This window comes from Pelodiscus sinensis, unplaced genomic scaffold (genome assembly GCF_049634645.1).
Source record: "Pelodiscus sinensis isolate JC-2024 unplaced genomic scaffold, ASM4963464v1 ctg178, whole genome shotgun sequence".
In the NCBI taxonomy this organism is placed as follows: Eukaryota; Metazoa; Chordata; order Testudines; family Trionychidae; genus Pelodiscus; species Pelodiscus sinensis.
The window spans coordinates 133,028-151,241 of NW_027465997.1; the positions used below are offsets into that span (position 1 = coordinate 133,028).

At 68.8% G+C, this 18,214-nt stretch overlaps 2 protein-coding genes across 3 annotated transcripts; one reads left to right on the plus strand and one right to left on the minus strand.

The window, feature by feature from the left end:
• Positions 1 to 563: 563 nt before the first annotated feature.
• On the minus strand, positions 564 to 4,608 carry LOC142825837 (beta-1,3-galactosyltransferase 5-like). 2 transcript variants are annotated; one of them, XM_075917917.1, is made up of 2 exons: positions 4,518 to 4,608; positions 564 to 2,981 (listed from the first exon to the last, which is right to left on the minus strand). In XM_075917917.1, the coding sequence occupies exon 2, from the start codon at positions 2,500 to 2,502 to the stop codon at positions 1,519 to 1,521; it is 984 nt and encodes a 327-aa protein (XP_075774032.1). In that variant the 5' UTR covers positions 2,503 to 2,981; positions 4,518 to 4,608; the 3' UTR covers positions 564 to 1,518. The 2 variants fall into 2 exon arrangements, with proteins under 2 accessions (XP_075774032.1, XP_075774031.1); XM_075917916.1 differs by having other exon boundaries at positions 564 to 2,984; positions 4,518 to 4,598.
• Positions 4,609 to 10,341: 5,733 nt separating this feature from the next.
• On the plus strand, positions 10,342 to 15,875 carry GGT6 (gamma-glutamyltransferase 6). Its single transcript, XM_075917921.1, has 4 exons — positions 10,342 to 10,430; positions 11,244 to 11,482; positions 11,960 to 12,073; positions 12,907 to 15,875. Exons 1-4 carry the CDS (start codon positions 10,342 to 10,344, stop codon positions 14,076 to 14,078), a joined length of 1,614 nt encoding a protein of 537 aa, XP_075774036.1. The 3' UTR covers positions 14,079 to 15,875.
• Positions 15,876 to 18,214: the final 2,339 nt, after the last annotated feature.

The window sequence follows — 18,214 nt, forward strand, 5'->3', positions numbered from 1 at the left end:
CAGCTGTTTGTCGGCTCAGAGCGATAGTCTGGACGCTCCCCTGCCGACATAAAAGGGTTTTGTCGACCACCCAGGTATACCCAGCAGGGGGGAGGCTGCTCTGGCCGAGGGGCGCCCAGCAGGGGGGAGGCTGCTCTGGCCGAGGGGCGCCCAGCAGGGGGGAGGCTGCTCTGGCCGAGGGGCGCCCAGCAGGGGGGAGGCTGCTCTGGCCGAGGGGCGAGCCACTCGCACCCTTCCACACGGTAGCCCTGGCTGACTCGCTGCAGGCCCGGGTGGGGGGGGGGGGAGCAGGCTCCGGCACGTGCAGAAGCTCCTGTGACAGACCCTGCTCACCCGGAGAGCCTGGCCAGGTCCCCCCCCACCCATGTCCTCTGTCCCCTCCCCGGGGCACAAGCTGCTGCTCCTGGCTCGCACGCTCTGGCCACCCCGCCCAGCCCCCTGCATCCCCACCTCCAGCTGCCGCCCCACCAGCTGGTCCCCCTTGAGAGCTCCTGTGGCGGGGTGGGGGCCTGCCTAGCCCCCCCGTGGCGCTGGTGCTGGAGCTGCACGGCAAAGACCCTGGGCCTGTTCCACACTTTTAATGGCGTACACACACCAGGGGTTTAAACTAGTACAAATAAGTCCAAGGAATTAACCTGCGGGCCAGGCGCTGGGCAGGGCTGTGCTGGGGGTCTGGCCCCTGCTGCTGGTGTGTCAGTAGCACTGATTGCGTGCGGGGCAGCAGGGCAGGGACGTACCTGGGGCACCCCTCTAGGCCCTGCAGGTCCCTCTCAGCTCACGCCGGCCAGTGCGGGACTCGAGGCAGCAGCCAGGCAGGGCTGAAGGGCGCGGCTGGTTGGGGTGGGTTTGTAAACGCACCTAGTCCCAGGGCACCTGATCCCTGAGATCACCCCCTACTGGCCCCATTCTACAGGGGGGAAACTGAGGCCTGGAGCAGGGCAGTGCTTGCCCAGCGCAAGGAGCAGCCCCGGCCCTTAGCACAGCTCTGAGGTAACAGCTGCCTGGATCAGGCCCTCTCAAGCTCCTGAGAGCAGGTCCCTGGGGCCCAGCATGCTGGGGGGCGTCACACAGAGGCAGCATCAGAGGGTGCCGTTAGCGGTGCCTGTGCCATAGCGCCCTGCCTGCCCCGTGGCACTGCGGAGCCGCGGCAGCCACTGCCCTGGTGTCCATCCCACGGGGCTCAGCCCAGGGCTGCCGGCAGCCAGCCCCACACGGACAGAGGGCGGCTCGCTGGACGGGCAGGTCCCGGCGGGTCACACTGCAGCAGCTGGGCGGACGTGCCAAGCGCTGAGCCCCTCTGGAGCGAGGGCGTTCGGCCCCTGTCCCAGAGCCCTACGGAAATGGACCAGTTAGCCACCGGCCCCGGGAGCTGGGTCAGATCAGTACCCCCTTTATGGGGAGCAACCGAGGCACAGGACTGCTCAGTCAGTGGTGGCGGCGGAGCTGGGACCCCCCTGCACACCCCCGGCTCTGCGGTGAGCCAGGCAGAGCCGTCCCAGGGAAGCCGGCCGGGATGGCTCATTTCCACCTGGTGACCTCCAGGCTGTCCTGGCAGGCGCGCCGAGCCTGCAGCATGCTCCGCTTTGCGGCCGCCTGCTCCCGCGGGCTCAGGTGGTGAATCACCAGCAGGTAGCGGTAGTTACACACCTGCCAGCGCACGTTGTGCTTGGCAAAGCGGGCGCTGGCTTGCACCCGGATCCCAGCCTCCTCCGCCAGGATGCCCACGTAGGCGTCCTCCACGGGGATGGGGCGGACGCGCTCCGCTGCCCCCAGGAGCCGCTGGGCGGCGTCCAGCGAGAGGAGGTAGCCGATGCCGCTGGCGTAGGGCGGGTACTCCTCGGGGCGGTAGTCCTGCCTGGACACGTACCACTTGCTGGAAGGCTCCCTGATCACCTGCCGCTTCTCCCGGGAGAAGAGGGACCCGGCGTACAGGCCGGCCCGGACGCGGTTGTGCTCCTGCAGGAACGCCGGCAGCCACGCCGTGTTGACGAAGCAATCGTCGTCCGTCTTCAGCACGTAGCGGGGCCGGCACCGCTCGGCCGCCCACTTCAAGCCGTGCATGACCTTCAGGGTGAGGTTCCGGTAGGCGTCCAGGTAATTCCCAACCAGGAGATCCCCAAACGCCTGCTGCTCTCGCTGGATCTCCCGGGCTGCCCCGGCGTCTGCCGTCTGGCCCACTAGGAACACGGCCTGCCACTGGGGCGGTGCTGGCCCCTCCCGGGCAGCCCAGGTGCTCCGGATCACCTGCCGGGGCTCCGAATTCCCGGGGGCCGACGTCACCAGGATGAGCAGCAGCTGCCCAGGCTCACAGCGGGGGGCTGGGGGGAAGCTGGCAAAGAGCGAGGGGAAGTCTACGCCCCGCGGGGCAGAGCCCACCGGGAACTGGCTGGAAAGCTGCCATCTCTTCGGGGCATCGCCCGTCGTGAGCAGCAGGTACCAGAGCGGGAGGAGCGAGAGGAGGAGGCTGCCGCAGAGCAGCCCTTTCAAGTACCGCGGACGCATCAGGGCAGGAGGCAGCTACAGCGAATCCGCCAGGCACGGCGCAGAGGCCAGGCAGGGAGGGCAAGTCTCAGCATCACGCCCTTCCCACCTGCCGGCGGGCGCGGGGCAGCGAAGCGGCTTCTCGGAGCGGATCCCGGGCTGGGCTGCGTCCCAGGGCCGGTGGAACGGAACACATGCCGGCAAAGGGCTCCGGGCAGTCTGGCTACCGTGGGGGCAGGACCCGTCTCTCACACCAGGCCCAGGACATGGCTGGCCCGGGGAGAACAGGCGCCCAGCATGCTGGGCTGCGGAGCCTGGTCCGACAGGCGCAGCCAAACCAAGCTCCCGCTGGGACTCTGGGGCACGGAGCAGCCCTGGCGGGGAGTGCGGCATGGGCTGGGGCCAGAGCGCCTGGAAGCGCCGCAGGTGCTGACGGGCCCTCGGTGGCCGTTACTCCAGGCAGCGCCTTGCTGGGGTCTGTCCCACCGCGCCCTGGTGTGCTGCTGGGGGGAGAGAGAGAGAGAGAGAGAGGGAGTGTGGGGGCAGCAGGCATCGGCCCCGCCGGCAGACAGGACCCTGGGCTAGATTCACCGTTGGTCTGGCCCCGTCTGGCTGCTCTTAATCAGCCCCCGCAACCGGAGCCTGCTCCAGGCAGCAGTGAGCTCACGTCAGCACAACAGACACCAGCCCCAGCCGCCACCCCGGAGGCGAGATTCCTCTGCCCTGGCCAGCGTGAGAGCAGAGCGGCAGGAGAATTCAGCCAGTGACGTGCTGCCCCCGCCCTTCTCCGTGCTCTCGCTGGGCAGCGGTTGTGGAAACCAGCCACCCGCCCACTGAGGCACGGGGCAAGGCCAGGACTGAGCGGCACTTGCACGGCCAATCCGTTCCATTCGCCGTCTCTGTGCCTCCGGGCAGGGAGCAGACAGCGGCTGCTCCCAGGCACGAGCACGAGTCCTACCACGAGCCTGTCGCACGTGCAGAAGGTGCACGGGCCCATCGTGACGGGCTGCCGCAGGAGGCTCGGACCAGGAATGCAACCGCAGTGAATTCGTGGTGCCCGGCAGGTGGGACTATTCCTGGCCCGGGGCTCCACCACAGCTCACTGCCTGCCACTCCCTGCGTCCCCCAAATACCCGCCTTCACCCCAGGTGACTGAAAACACCCTGGGGACCCCACTCGCCAGCGCAGCAGGGTAGAGCCGCTTCCTGCTGCTCACGCCCCACGGCGGCGGGGGGGGGGGCAGGGTCTCGTGCTGCGGGGCCAGAAGACCTCATCCCCAGGAGGCACTGCGAGGGGTGTGCCCCAGGTCAGCAGGACAGCCCCTCTCTCCACGGGCCCTTGTGCACCCCTCCCTCCCGAGCCTGCACCCAGCCCCCCAAAGTGGTGCCCGGAGCCCAGCGCCTGCCCAGCTCACGCGGCCGCCTGTGTCCTCGTGCGCCTGTTGGCCTGCAGCCGCCTGTGTCCTCGTGCGCCTGTTGGCCTGCAGCCGCCTGTGTCCTCGTGCGCCTGTTGGCCTGCAGCCGCCTGTGCCCGCGGGGGAGGGGGGGTGATGCCAACAGATTGTGCCGGGCACAGCCGAGCGAGGGGCAGGACTTTCCACCCCCCCCTCGGGCTGCAGAGATCCCCCCCCCGCTGCGTCCGAGCCGGGCCCCCCCGAGTCTCCGGCCACGTGCTGCTTTGGTCTTCGGGGTCCGCCCCCTCGTGCCCAGCGCCGGGGGGGGGGGGTGTAGCCGCCCCTGCTCTGAGGCCAGGACCGGGGGGGTCGGGGAGTGAGAGCAGCGGGGGGGGGCTCAGAGCGAGGGGAGACCGGGGGGGCCGGAAGGAGGGGGGCAGCGGGGGGGGGGCTCGGAGCGAGGGGGGCCGAGAGGAGTGGGGAGGCGCGGGGGGGGGGGCTCAGGAGGGGAGGGAACAACGGGGGGGGCTCAGAGCGGGGGGGGCCGGAGGACGTGGGGGGGCCGCGGGGGGAGGGAACAGCGAGGGGGGCCGGGGGGGCTGCGGGGGGGGGGGTCCCTGCCCCCAGCCCCGCTGTTACTTACGGGACGCGCTCCCCGACGAACCTTTGCTCAGCGGGCGTGGCAGCGCCGCAGCCAATGGGGTGCCGGCAGCCTGGGATGGGCGGAGCCGCACAGAGGCCGGACCAATCGGTGGGGCAGCACGGAGGAGTGTTCTGCATGGGGCGTGGTCTGCGACTCTGGACCAATCCGAGGGAGGGCCGAGCGGGAGGGGCGGGGTGCGGAGAGCTGGCCAATCCGAGGTAGAGGACCGGGGAAGGCGGGGTCAAGGTCTCGCGGGCCAATCCAGGGAGGGCTCTCAGAGAGAGGGTGGGAGGGGAATCCTGCGCAGTGGGCGGTGCCAGACGTCAGGGCGGGGGCTGTGGAACAGATTACGCAGGGTGCGCGAGGACTCGCGCGCTTCAGCCGCACGAAGGTGAAAGGGGGCGGAGCTCCAAGAGCGGGCTAGCCAATCAGGGCGCGGGGTGGGCGGAGCGGCGCGAGCTCACCTGGCTGGGCTGAAGCGGGCCGCGCGCTCCTGCAGCCGGGCCCGGGCAAGGGGCCCCTGGTCCCTGCGGGGTCTCCGTGCGAGAGCCGGGCGGGGGGCCCGTAGCGCGGGGCTGCAGCTTTGCTGGGGGAAAGCAGCGCCCCGACCCCTCCAGCCCCTGCTCCCCGGTGCGGGCCTGGCTCCGATCCCGCGCGGGGCTCCCCTCCCTGCATCCCTCTCCCCGGTCCGCTGGCCCTGCCCCGGCCTTGTGCAGGGCCTGGAAAGGCAGCGCTGAGCGTGGCGGGGGGGGGGTTGAATAGCCGAGTGACGCCTCGTAGCTTAGCCATTACCCGACTCTTCCACGGGGCCTGGCTGCGGCCCCCAGCCCCGCTTCCAGGGGACCCTTCCGCCCCGCGCTGCTGCCTCGCCATCAGAAACAGCAGCGCGGGGTGACAGCTGGGGGCTGGTCTGCAATGGGCGCCGCAGGCCGGGGACGTGGCGCTGACCTGCCTTTGGCTGGGTGCAAAGGGACACGGAACAGTCGCTTCCTTTTCAGTCGGAATTTCAACAGGTCCCGGTGCTGGGAGAGGCTTGTTGGACGTTGGACGGGTGTGTGGGCAGGACTCTGTGCACGGCTGCTTTGGCACCCAGGCAAGGTCTATTCTTTCTTCTTGAGAATTAGAACATAAGAACGGCTGGACTGGGTCAGACCAAAGGTCCATCTAGCTCAGTAGCCTGTCTGCCCACAGTGGCCAGCGCCAGGCGCCCCGCAGGGGGTGTCACGTTACTGAATTTGAGGGAAGCAGCCAGATCACTGTGGGTACCACGCAGGGCGGAAGGGGCAGCTCCCTCGCGGGTACCACGCAGGGCGGAAGGGGAAGCTCCCTCGCGGGTACCACGCAGGGCGGAACAGGCAGCTCCCTCGCGGGTACCACGCAGGGCGGAACGGGCAGCTCCCTCGCGGGTACCACGCAGGGCGGAAGGGGAAGCTCCCTCGCGGGTACCACGCAGGGCGGAACAGGCAGCTCCCTCGCGGGTACCACGCAGGGCGGAACGGGCAGCTCCCTGGCGGGTACCACGCAGGGCGGAACGGGCAGCTCCCTGGCGGGTACCACGCAGGGCGGAAGGGGCAGCTCCCTCGCGGGTACCACGCAGGGCGGAAGGGGCAGCTCCCTCGCGGGTACCACGCAGGGCGGAAGGGGCAGCTCCCTCGCGGGTACCACGCAGGGCGGAAGGGGCAGCTCCCTCGCGGGTACCACGCAGGGCGGAACGGGCAGCTCCCTCGCGGGTACCACGCAGGACGGAACGGGCAGCTCCCTGGCGGGTACCACGCAGGGCGGAACGGGCAACTTCCTGGCGGGCACCACGCAGGGCGGAACGGGCAGCTCCCTCGCGGGCACCACGCAGGGCGGAACGGGCAGCTCCCTCGCGGGCACCACGCAGGGCGGAAGGGGCAGCTCCCTCGCGGGTACCACGCAGGGCGGAAGGGGCAGCTCCCTCGCGGGTACCACGCAGGGCGGAAGGGGCAGCTCCCTCGCGGGCACCACGCAGGGCGGAAGGGGCAGCTCCCTCGCGGGCACCACGCAGGGCGGAAGGGGCAGCTCCCTCGCGGGCACCACGCAGGGCGGAAGGGGCAGCTCCCTCGCGGGTACCACGCAGGGCGGAAGGGGCAGCTCCCTCGCGGGTACCACGCGGGCGGAAGGGGCAGCTCCCTCGCGGGTACCACGCAGGGCGGAACGGGCAGCTCCCTCGCGGGTACCACGCAGGCGGAACGGGCAGCTCCCTCGCGGGTACCACGCAGTCGGAACGGGCAGCTCCCCCAGCTCCCTCGCGGGTACCACGCAGGCGGAACGGGCAGCTCGCTCGCGGGTACCACGCAGGCGGAACGGGCAGCTCCCCCAGCTCCCTCGCGGGTACCACGCAGGCGGAACGGGCAGCTCGCTCGCGGGTACCACGCAGGCGGAACGGGCAGCTCCCCCAGCTCCCTCGCGGGTACCACACAGTCGGAACAGGCAGCTCCCCCAGCTCCCTCGCGGGTACCACGCAGTCGGAACGGGCAGCTCCCTCGCGGGTACCACGCAGGCGGAACGGGCAGCTCCCTCGCGGGTACCACGCAGTCGGAACGGGCAGCTCCCCCAGCTCCCTCGCGGGTACCACGCAGGCGGAACGGGCAGCTCGCTCGCGGGTACCACGCAGGCGGAACGGGCAGCTCCCCCAGCTCCCTCGCGGGTACCACGCAGGCGGAACGGGCAGCTCGCTCGCGGGTACCACGCAGGCGGAACGGGCAGCTCCCCCAGCTCCCTCGCGGGTACCACACAGTCGGAACAGGAAGCTCCCCCAGCTCCCTCGCGGGTACCACGCAGTCGGAACGGGCAGCTCCCTCGCAGGTACCACGCAGTCGGAACGGGCAGCTCCCTCGCGGGTACCACGCAGGCGGAACGGGCAGCTCCCTCACGGGTACCACGCAGTCGGAACAGGCAGCTCCCCCAGCTCCCTCGCGGGTACCACGCAGGCGGAACGGGCAGCTCCCTCGCGGGTACCACGCAGTCGGAACGGGCAGCTCCCCCAGCTCCCTCGCGGGTACCACGCAGTCGGAACGGGCAGCTCCCCCAGCTCCGTCGCGGGTACCACGCAGGCGGAACGGGCAGCTCCCTCGCGGGTACCACGCAGTTGGAACGGGCAGCTCCCCCAGCTCCCTCGCGGGTACCACGCAGTCGGAACGGGCAGCTCCCCCAGCTCCCTCGCGGGTACCACGCAGTCGGAACGGGCAGCTCCCTCGCGGGTACCACGCAGGCGGAACGGGCAGCTCCCTCACGGGTACCACGCAGTCGGAACGGGCAGCTCCCCCAGCTCCCTTGCGGGTACCACGCAGGCAGAACGGGCAGCTCCCTCGCGGGTACCACGCAGTCGGAACGGGCAGCTCCCCCAGCTCCCTCGCGGGTACCACGCAGTCGGAACGGGCAGCTCCCCCAGCTCCCTCGCGGGTACCACGCAGGCGGAACGGGCAGCTCTAACCATTGGGGTATTTTTCTCTCTGAGATCCAGTCTTGTGACCAGACGCCGCCAGGGCCCTTCAGCCGACCGAAAGCGCATCCCTCAGCCCCCGGCCCTGCGTTCCGCTTCTGCTTTGCTGGCGCATGAGCCTTCCTATGGTGCTAGCCGGGGGCCGGAGGGGCCTGGGGTAGCTGCTGGCTTTGCTGCACCACCGGAGTCAGGCTGGTTGGGAGAGAGCGTCCCTGCTTGCAGCTCTCCACGGCCCGTAGTCCTGGGAAGGCTCAGAGCCTGCACCTTCCGCGACCGGCCCCGCTGACATCAGAAAGCAGCTCCCAGGGCGCATGGCGCGGAAAACAGCCCTTCCCACGTGTGCTCTGTGGCACGGGGCCTGGGGCCACACTCAGGCCCTGTGTCCCGCCTCTTGCCCCACCCCCTGCTGCTCAAAGCCACCCCCAGCGCCCTGCACGGCTGGGGTCACCGTCCTGCACAGGAAGCCCTGATGTGCCTCGGCCCCACTGTGGACTGGCAGCTCCAGACCGACTTCCCACCGAACTGAACGGCAGCTGGGCCCTGAGGCCTGGAACCCCCCCCCCCCACCCGTTCCTCCTCTTTCCTCCCCCTCCTTCCACCTGTCTCCTAAGGGTGAGGGTCTGGCTGAGCCACCAGGCCAGCGGCACCAGCTGTGGCACCGCGAGGCAGCTGCAGGCCGGGCTCCCACAGCCCAGTGTGGTGCAGCGGCCTCCCAGCTGCGCCGGGCCCATTTCTCGGTGGCAGCAGCATCACCGGCGCCCTTTGCTCACCCGGCAGGTGCTGCTCTCTGGCTGGGGTCATGAGAGCAGGGTGGGACGGGGACAGCAGCGCCAGCTCCCTGCTCCTCCCGGCCAATCTGCTGCCAGGGGAGGTGCAGGCCCTGTGTCCCCGCCGGGCCAGGAGCAGACCCCAGGACGGCTCTGGCTGGGCCCTGGGCGCAGGGCAGCACCGTCACTGTGCGGGGGGGGGGGGGAGGTTTGGGCCATGGGGAGGCGAGACTCGTGGTTCCCAGCTCTTTGGACTGGCCTGGGGCTGCAGGGCCAGGCAGGGCGAGAAAGGCCTAGTTAGGTCAGGGGCCCGGGTGCAGGGCAGGGTCTGCTCCTGTTCTCCTGCCAGCGACCTGCTGTCCTCAAGCCCCAGCTGCTTCCCTGGGGCCCTGGCACATCCTGCCCCGAGCGGGTGGCCATGCCCGCGATGGCCATGCGTTCCGTCAGCTGGCCAGGACTTCCCAGGGTGGCCACACGGGGCGGCTGGGCACGAGGCAGGGGCCAGGTGGGGGTGCTAAGTGCTAGGGGAGGGGAGCAAGTGGGGCGCCAGGGCAGCATTTCCACATGCACGCTGCCCGGCCACCCCCTGCCCTGGGCGGGACGCAGCTTCCCGGACACCCCAGTGCCCGAGCTGTGTGGCCTGGAGCAAGGGTAGAGCTAAGAGCCCCAGTGTGTGTGATGACAGCTCTGCCCTGCCCTGCCCTGCCCTGCCCTGCCCTCAATACTGCCTGCCACCCCGCCCTGCCCCCTCTGCCCTGCCCTCCGTACTGCCTGCCACCCAGCCCTGCCCCCTCTGCCCTGCCCTCCATACTGCCTGCCACCCCGCCCTGCCCCCTCTGCCCTGCCCTGCCCTCCGTACTGCCTGCCACCCAGCCCTGCCCCCTCTGCCCTGCCCTCCGTGCTGCCTGCCACCCCGCCCTGCCCCCTCTGCCCTGCCCTCCGTACTGCCTGCCACCCCGCCCTGCCCCCTCTGCCCTGCCCTCCGTACTGCCTGCCACCCCGCCCTGCCCCCTCTGCCCTGCCCTGCCCTCCGTACTGCCTGCCACCCAGCCCTGCCCCCTCTGCCCTGCCCTCCGTACTGCCTGCCACCCAGCCCTGCCCCCTCTGCCCTGCCCTCCGTACTGCCTGCCACCCCGCCCTGCCCCCTCTGCCCTGCCCTCCGTACTGCCTGCCACCCCGCCCTGCCCCCTCTGCCCTGCCCTCCGTACTGCCTGCCACCCCGCCCTGCCCCCTCTGCCCTGCCCTCCGTACTGCCTGCCACCCCGCCCTGCCCCCTCTGCCCTGCCCTCCGTACTGCCTGCCACCCCGCCCTGCCCCCTCTGCCCTGCCCTCCGTACTGCCTGCCACCCCGCCCTGCCCCCTCTGCCCTGCCCTCCGTACTGCCTGCCACCCCGCCCTGCCCCCTCTGCCCTGCCCTCCGTACTGCCTGCCACCCAGCCCTGCCCCCTCTGCCCTGCCCTCCGTACTGCCTGCCACCCCGCCCTGCCACTCCGCCCTGCCCCCTCTGCCCTCCCGAGCCCCGCCCAGAGCGATCTCCGCGGAACTCCCCGCGCCCCGGGCGGAGCCGGAAGGGCCGCGCCAGGTGCGGGTCATGGCGCCGGCCCCGGCCCGGTACCAGGCCCGGTACCAGCCGCTGGGCGACAGCGACGGGGAGGTGACGCTGCGGGCCCCGCCGGGCCGGTGAGTGCGGGGGAGGGGACGTGCGGGGGGAGCCCCGCCCCGCTCGCAGAGCCCCGGCAGGTGCCCCCCTGCCCCCGCCCCCCAGCTCCCCACGTGCCCCCCAGCTCCCGCCCCCGCCCCTTGTAGCTCTGCCCCGTCAGGTATCGGCTCCCAGCCGCAGGGGCGGGCGGGGGGGGGGGGCCTGGGCGAGACCCCCGGGCTGAGGGCGGGAGGCGGATCTGCGGGGAGCAAGGGGGCAGCGATGGGCAGAGCCGCCCCAGCCCCTCCTCGGGCCCCCCCCTCTGAACCCCCAGCCAGTCTCTGCCGCGCCCCAAGGAGCCCCTCCCCCAGCGGGGCTGTCAGCCGCTCCAGCTCGCCCCGAGCCCCTGCGCCCCTTGTCTGGGGCCCGGTAACCAGGGTGGCCTGGGCCCCTCTCCCCTCCCTCCTGCTGGACCCCGCTGGGCAGGGCACCGGGGTCCTCTCCCCGCCGCCCCTGGGCCCCCCGCCAGCCCGGCCCTGCCCCCGAGCGGGGGTCGGGCCCCAGGTTCCGTGCTCGTCCCTGCGACAGGACACTCCAACCCCCGAGTGCCCCCCCCCCCCCGCAGGCAGCCCCCTTGGGACCCAGCTCGCCCCTCCCCCCTACGCCACCGTAACACACAGCCCCCTGGGCCCCACCGCTCAGGATCGGGCCCCTCTGTCCCGACCCGCAGCCCCTGGCCTGGTTCCCAAATTCCGCCCCCACCCCCCGCAATCAGCTCGGAGCCTCCCTCCCGGCGCGCCCCGGGCGCAGGCTCCCTCCTGCCGGGCGCTGAGTCGGTTCCTCGCGCGCCACAGGTCCTCGGTGCAGCTGCTGCTTCGCCGGCACCGTCGGGAGACCTGCGCCCGCCTCTCCTCGGCGCTGCTGCTGCTGGCGCTGGCCGTGGGCCTGGCCCTTCACCAGCTGACCTGCGGGCGCTCCGGGCGGCGGGGCGGCGCTGGGCAGCCGGGGGCGCAGGAGACTGGAGACCTCCCCGCAGCAGCTCACGTGCACGCCCGGGGCACCTACCATCACGCCGCCCTCGTCAGCGGCTCCGGTGAGCCCCGCGCGGCCCCCAGCGCCCAGAGGGGTCCCCCAGCGCCCAGCCTGGGACCCGCCCGGAGCGCGCTGGAGAGCGGGGCTGACCCGTTTGCAGCCTGAGCCCCTCCCGCCGCACAGCCCGGCCCCGCCTGCCCCAGGGGCTGCGTGGTGGGGGAGGGCGGCCCCGGTGACCTCTGCCCGGGGGGGGGGGGGAGCTGCGCTGTTCCAAGCCCCCTCCCCCTCCCCGCACACGCGGCCTGGCGCCCTGGGGTGACCCGAGAGGAGCAGGGCGCCCAGGGCTGGTGCGTTTTGCAGACCCAGAGCAGCGGGCGCACGTCAGGGCCTGCAGCCCGAGCAAGGGGGCCGGGGGGCTGCTGCGGGTCACGGCCGGGGGGGGGGGGCTGGGGCCAGGCCACGCGCAGGCTCTGCCACGCCGGACCGGCCCCGCAGCGCCCGTGCCCCCTCCCTGACCCGGCCGGTCGGTGCCGCGCAGAGACCTGCTCCCGCCTGGGCAAGGAGGCGCTGCTGGCCGGCGGGAACGTGGTGGATGCGGGAGTTGCTGCCGCGCTCTGCCTGGGGCTGGTCCACCCCCACGCCGGGGGGCTGGGTGAGTGCGGCTGGGCGAGGGAGCTGGTGGCCTCAGAGAGGAACAGCTGGGGCCTGTCTGGGGGCAGTGGGTGGGGGTGTCAGGGAGTGTCAGTGCGCTGGGGGTGCAGCGTGGGGCTATCGGATGTGCTGAGGGGTGCGGTATGTGGGTGTCTCAGAGTGTGTTGGGGTGCAGCATGGGGGAATCTCAGGGGGGCTGGAGGGGCATCACAGGGGCTGGGGGTGCAGGGTGGGGGAAGTCGGAGGGGTGGGAGTGCAGCGTGTGGGGTCTGAGGGGTTGAGGTGCAGCATGGAGGGATCTTAGAGGCACTGGGGATGCAGTGGGGGGGTCTCAGGGGCTGGGGAAGCAGCATGGGAGGTCTGAGGGCTTGGGGTGCATCATGGTGGGATCTAGGAGGGGCTGAGGGAGCAGCGTGGGGGTCTCAGAGGAGCTGGGCTGCAGCATGGGGGGATCTAGGAGGGGCTGAGGGAGCAGCGTGGGGGTCTCAGAGGAGCTGGGCTGCAGCATGGGGGGATCTAGGAGGGGCTGAGGGAGCAGCGTGGGGGTCTCAGAGGAGCTGGGGTGCAGCATGGGGGGATCTAGGAGGGGCTGAGGGAGCAGCGTGGGGATCTCAGAGGAGCTGGGCTGCAGCATGGGGGGACCTAGGAGGGGCTGAGGGAGCAGCGTGGGGGTCTCAGAGGAGCTGGGGTGCAGCATGGGGGGATCTAGGAGGGGCTGAAGGAGCAGCGTGGGGGGTCTCAGAGGGGCTGAGGTGCTGTCAGCATGTCTCGGGGGCTGCGGTGGGGCAAAGCCAGGTGCTCAGCTCAGAGGCGCAGATAGGTTTGTCTCCACAGGCGGCGTGTTCACGGCCCTGCTCCACAACGCCTCGTCGGGCAGCACGGTGGCACTGAACGCCGTCCCGCGCCGAAGCTTCTCCCCACGCTACGGGCTCCCCGTGGCCCTACCGGGCCTGCGCCTGCTGCACCGGGCCCACGGGCACCTGGCCTGGCCGCACCTGCTGGAGGGGCCGGCGGCGCTGGCGCAGAGAGGTTTCCACGTGGACCGGGTGCTGGCTGCGGCCCTGCGGCAGAACGTGGGGGCGGTAAAGGCCTCAGGGCTCTGCAGCCTCTTCTGCGATGGAGCCGGGGAGCTGAAGGGCCCGGGCGCCCTGGTCACCCACCCCCGGCTGGCGGCCCTGCTCCGGGCGGTGGCATCGCAGGACGACGCCCTTGCCCAGGCCCTGGCCCCGGACCTGCCCCCTGCCGAGCGGGGGCCCTTCCTGCAGGCCCTGGGGGACTTGGGCCTGGAGCTGCAGAGCCCCCTGGCCGTGCGGCTGGGTGACACCTGGCTGTACGGAGCCCCGGCCCCCACTGCTGGCGGCCTGCTGGCCAGCATCCTGCAGGAGGTGTGGGCAGCCCAGCCCGGGGCCGCGCCCCATCCCTGCCAGAGGGCCCTGAGCGCAGCCCAGCGCGGCTATGCCCAGGGCCGCGAGGGGACCGTGGCTGGGGGCTCCTCCCCCTGGCCCCTTGGCCCAGGCAGGGCCGCCTCGCCTGTGGGCAGCCAGCTGGCGGTGGCAGACAGCCAGGGGAACCTGCTGCTGCTCTCGGCCTCTCTCAACAGCTCCTTCGGCTCCGGGTTCCTGGCGCCCACCTCGGGCATCCTGCTGAGCGACCTGACGGCGCCTGCGGGGCCGGACTTGCTCTCCTGGGCCTGCCCTGTGGTGCTGAGCCTGGAGGCCGAGGGAGCCGTGGTGGGGCTGGGGGCCACGGGGGGCAACGCGGCCCCCTTGGCTCTGGCCCAGGCCATTATAAACCAGCTGTACCTGGGGCAGGCCCTGCCGGAGGCTCTGGAGAGCCCCTGGCTGCAGCTCAGCGGGGAGGGGAGCTGTGGGCCTGGCGCCCCCTCAAATCTCTCCACTGGGGGTGGTTCGCAGGGGGTCCCTGGGGTGCTGCAGGTGACAGCCCAGGGGGAGCATGTGCGAGCCTTCGCCGCCCCGTCTGCGTGCTGCAATCACCAAGGGTTTTAGCCCCAGGGGCCAGCGTGGGTGTGAGCAGGACCACAGTGAGCGGGGCCAGCGTGGGCAGGGCCGGCGTGGGCGTGGACTAGCTAGTTCGAATTAGGCTTCCTAATCCTCGTTCCACGAGGCGTACAGCTAGTTTGGATAGGAAGCCCAATCCGAACTAGCTAGTCCGTGCTGCGTGTAGCCGCGCAACACAGGGTCCGAACTAGCCGGCTTTTAAAAATGGCGCCGGCCGGCTTTATGCAAATGAAGCCTGGGAAATTCAAATCCCGGGCTTCCTTTGCAACTCCGAATGACTACATTACCCCGCTAGTTCGAACTGGGGGGTAGTGTAGACAGACCCATGGTGCCAGCACAGGACCAGGGCTGGTTCTGGCAACCCTGGCTGGACTCCCTGCCCAGGGGCCGGTTCAGAGCTCAGGCCCAGCGACCCCCTCCTTGTGGGGCCGGAGAGGGACCGTGCAGGGCTCCCCGGAGCGGGGCAGGCAGGCTGCTGGTGGCCGCCCATCGGGCTGGCCCCGGCCCCCTGGTTGGGGCACGTCAGGGCCTGGTTCCCGCTCTCCCAGGCAGGCCCCTGTTGGCACCTGGCACCGCTGTGGGGACAGCCCCAGTCCCTGGCCGGCCCTCCCCCCGCCAATCCCTGCGGGAGCTGTCCAGGCAGCAGCTTGGGGTGGGCACAGCCCTGTGTGCCCCTGCCAGCTGGGCTGAGCATGGCCTGGAGAGGGAGCCAGGGGCACGGACGAGCGCGGCCCAGCCGGGGTCAGCGGCACCAGGCCGGGTTCCTGCAGGCTGGCAGGGGCAGCAGGTGCCAGGGCTGCAAGTGGGGAGAAGCAGCAGGAGCTCGCCCTGCCCCCAGACCAGGGGAGATGGGCTGGGGGGGCTCTGGGGGGGAGTTGTGGGCCCTCCCCTCTGCGTGTCTGCGAAGGGGAAATAAACCCGCTGGTGCCTGCCGCCTGGTCTGTCGCTCATGGTGCATCAGCCCCAGGCCCCTCTGCTCCCGCCCCCCCCCCCCCCGTGCCGGGCGGGCGCCCCCCCCTCGGGCTGTGGGCAGGCCAGGCAGGCAGCTGGAGCAGGAGGTGCTGGGATGGTGCCAACTGTGTCGCTGCCAGCGCCAGGGTGAGCGGCTCTGGGGAGGGGGAACCCAGGTTCAATCCCCCCAGGGCTGCCGGGAGCTTGAGGGGGGTGACTGGGCCAGCTGGCGGGTGCCTGGGGTGGGGCGCTAGGCGCCCCCTGCAGCCTGGATGTGGGCACCTGGCTCGGCGTAAGTGGGGCCGAGGTGCCCTCTGGGCAGCGTCTCGGGGTGGTGCCCGTCTCTGCCCAGTGATTCAGCCCAGGCGCCCAGCTCTGCCTGACTACCCAGGTACTGGGCCACGTGCCTCACACCTGCACCCTTCACCGCACCCACCCAGAGGCCATGACCTTGGGCAAGGGGTCACCTTCCCCTGCCTCAGTTTCCCTCTTCGCAAGGGAATGTGTGGGGTGCAGTGTCAGTACCTTGCTGGTTGCTGTGCTTGGCCGGCGGGCGCTGGAGGACCCCACTGGCCGTGTCTGTAGTACGCCCAGGGCCGTGGCCAAACCGGTTCTACTGGTTAAGGGAAGAGACGGACGGGACACAGGAAGTGTGCGCTGGGGGAAGGGGCCGGCTGCGGCTGGAACCATGAGGGAGACAGACTGAGGGGGCTGGGGCTGAGGGTGATGGGCCCTAACCCAAGGGCTCTGAGGCATCCTGGCCCCGAACCCTGTAATCACCCCACGTCTGTGCTGGGCTGTACCCTGGAGAAGCAATAAACCCTCCATTCTACGGCTGGCGGAGTCTGTTCTTGCTGCTACGGGGGTGCAGGATCGGGGGACCCCCACTCTGTCGTCACAATGAGACCCCCCCCCCCCCCCCCACTGCACTGAGTAGCGGGAGTGCCTGCCTGGGGCTCCCTGTGCTTCACACTGGCACCTGGGCTGCCTCCTAGAATCACAGAGCCCAGGGCGGGCACAGACCTCGGGAGTCATTGAGTCCCCCCCCCCCCCGAAGCAGGACCAGCCCCAACTCAACCATCCCAGCCAGGGCTGTGTCCAGCCGGGACTCAAACACCCCTAGGGACGGAGATTCCCCCCCCCCTCGGGAACCCAGCCCAGCGCTTCCCACCCACCTGGGGAAATAGCTTTTCCTAAACTCCCACCTAGACCCCCCCCGCTGCGACTTGAGCCCATTGCTCCTTGTTCTGACACCTGCCCCCACTGAGAACAGCCTCTCGCCAGCCTCTTTGGACCCCCCTGCAGGGAGTTGCAGGCTGCTCTCAAATCCCCCCTCACTCTGCTCTTCTGCAGACTGAACAAGCCCAAATCCCTCAGTACTCCAGCCTGTGTCTAGACTGGCAAGTTTTTCCGGAAAATCAGCCACTTTTCTGGAAAAACTTGCCAGCTGTCTACACTGGCCGCTTGAATTTCCGGAAAAGCCCTGACGATCTCCTGTAAAATCATCAGTGCTTTTCTGGAAAAACTATGCTGCTCCTGTTCGGACAAAAGTCTTTTTCCGAAAGACTTTTGCCCAAAAGGGCCAGTGTAGACAGCACAGTACTGTTTTCTGGAAAAAAGCCCCGATTGTGAAAAAGGTGATCGAGGCTTTTTTTGCGGAAAACCGCGTCTAGATTGGCCACGGACGCTTTTCTGCAAAAAGTGCTTTTGTGGAAAACCATCCTGCCAATCTAGACGCACTTTTCCAAAAATGCTTTTAACGGAAAACTTTTCCATTAAAAGCATTTTCGGAAAATCCTGCCAGTGTAGACGTAGCCCAGATGTGGCCTCCCCCGAGTGGAATAATCACTTCTCTAGGCTATGTCTACACTGGCAGCTTCTTGTGAAAGAACAGCTGTTCTTGCACAAAAACGTACCTGCTGCCTACATTGCACACGCGTTCTTGCGCAAGTAAATTTACAGTCTAGCATTGGAAAACAGCTTCTTCCAGAAGAGTTATTCCTCTCCCCATGCGGAACAAGCCCTCTCGTGCAAGAGCTCTTCCACAAGACCCCAGTGTAGACAGGCAACATGAACTTCTTGCACAAGAAGCCCCTATGGTTAAAATGGCCATCCGAGCTTTCTTGCACAAGAGAGTGACCATGCTGCCATGGATGCTCTTGTGCCAAAGCACATGCCAGTGTAGACGCGCTCTTGTGGAAGACTTTTTGCACAAGAACTCTTCCGCAAAACAGTTCTTGCGCAAGAAGCTGCCAGTGTAGACGTAGCCTAGGGGTGTGTCTACACTGCAGTCCTCTTTCGAGAAAAAGAGCGTCCAGACTACAGCCAGTACTTTTGAAAAAGCAAGTCGTTTTTTCAAAAGAGAGCACCCAGGCACTTTGGATGCTCTTTCGAAAAAGCACCATTTGCATGAGTTAGCGCCATTGTTCCAAAGAGCACTTCTGAAAAAAGGCATTCATCCTTGGAAAACGAGGTTTTCTGCGGTCCAAAAAACTGCTGTGTTCTTTTGATTTACTTTCAAAAGAACGTGGCAGCAGTCTAGACGCAGGGGACTTTTTTGAAAAAAGGCCAATTTTTTCACCAAAACCCTGTAGTGTAGACACACTCTTGATAAGGAGTAAGGGTTATTTCGAAAGAAGGGTTTCTTTTGAAATAACCGCATCTAGACAGCGTTTCTTTTTTCGAAATAGCGTATTTCAAAATAACACCCTGACGGGACTATGCAAATAAAGCACAGGAAATTCAAATCCGCGCTTCATTTCCAATTTTGCTCAGCTGCATTTGCATTCCTCTCTCGAAAGAAGAATGCCGTATAGACATACCCTCGATCTGCTGGCGATGCTCCTCCTAATGCACCCTAATATGCCATTAGCCTTCTTGGCTACAAGGGCCCCTGTTGACTCATCTCCAGCTTCTCATCCACTGTAACCCCCAGAGCCTTTTCTGCAGAACTGCTGCTTAGCCAGTCGGTCCCCAGCCTGTACCAATACTTGGGATTCTTCCGTCCCAAGGGCTGGACTCTACACTTGTCCTTGTTGAACCTCATCAGATTTCTTTTGGCCCAATCCTCTGATCTGTCCAGGTCACTCTGGACCCTTCCTGCTCTCCAGCGTATCCACCTCTCCCCCCAGCTCAGTGTCATCCGCAAACTTGCTGAGGGTGCAATCCATCCC

Excerpts from the sequence above, each read along its gene's own strand:
- LOC142825837 (XM_075917917.1), bottom strand. The coding sequence starts at position 2,502 with ATGCGTCCGCGGTACTTGAAAGGGCTGCTCTGCGGCAGCCTCCTCCTC.
- GGT6 (XM_075917921.1), top strand. The coding sequence starts at position 10,342 with ATGGCGCCGGCCCCGGCCCGGTACCAGGCCCGGTACCAGCCGCTGGGC. Across the intron at positions 10,431-11,243 it reads CTGCGGGCCCCGCCGGGCCG|GTCCTCGGTGCAGCTGCTGC; the intron begins GTGAGTGCGGGG and ends CGCGCGCCACAG. Across the intron at positions 12,074-12,906 it reads CCCCCACGCCGGGGGGCTGG|GCGGCGTGTTCACGGCCCTG; the intron begins GTGAGTGCGGCT and ends TTGTCTCCACAG.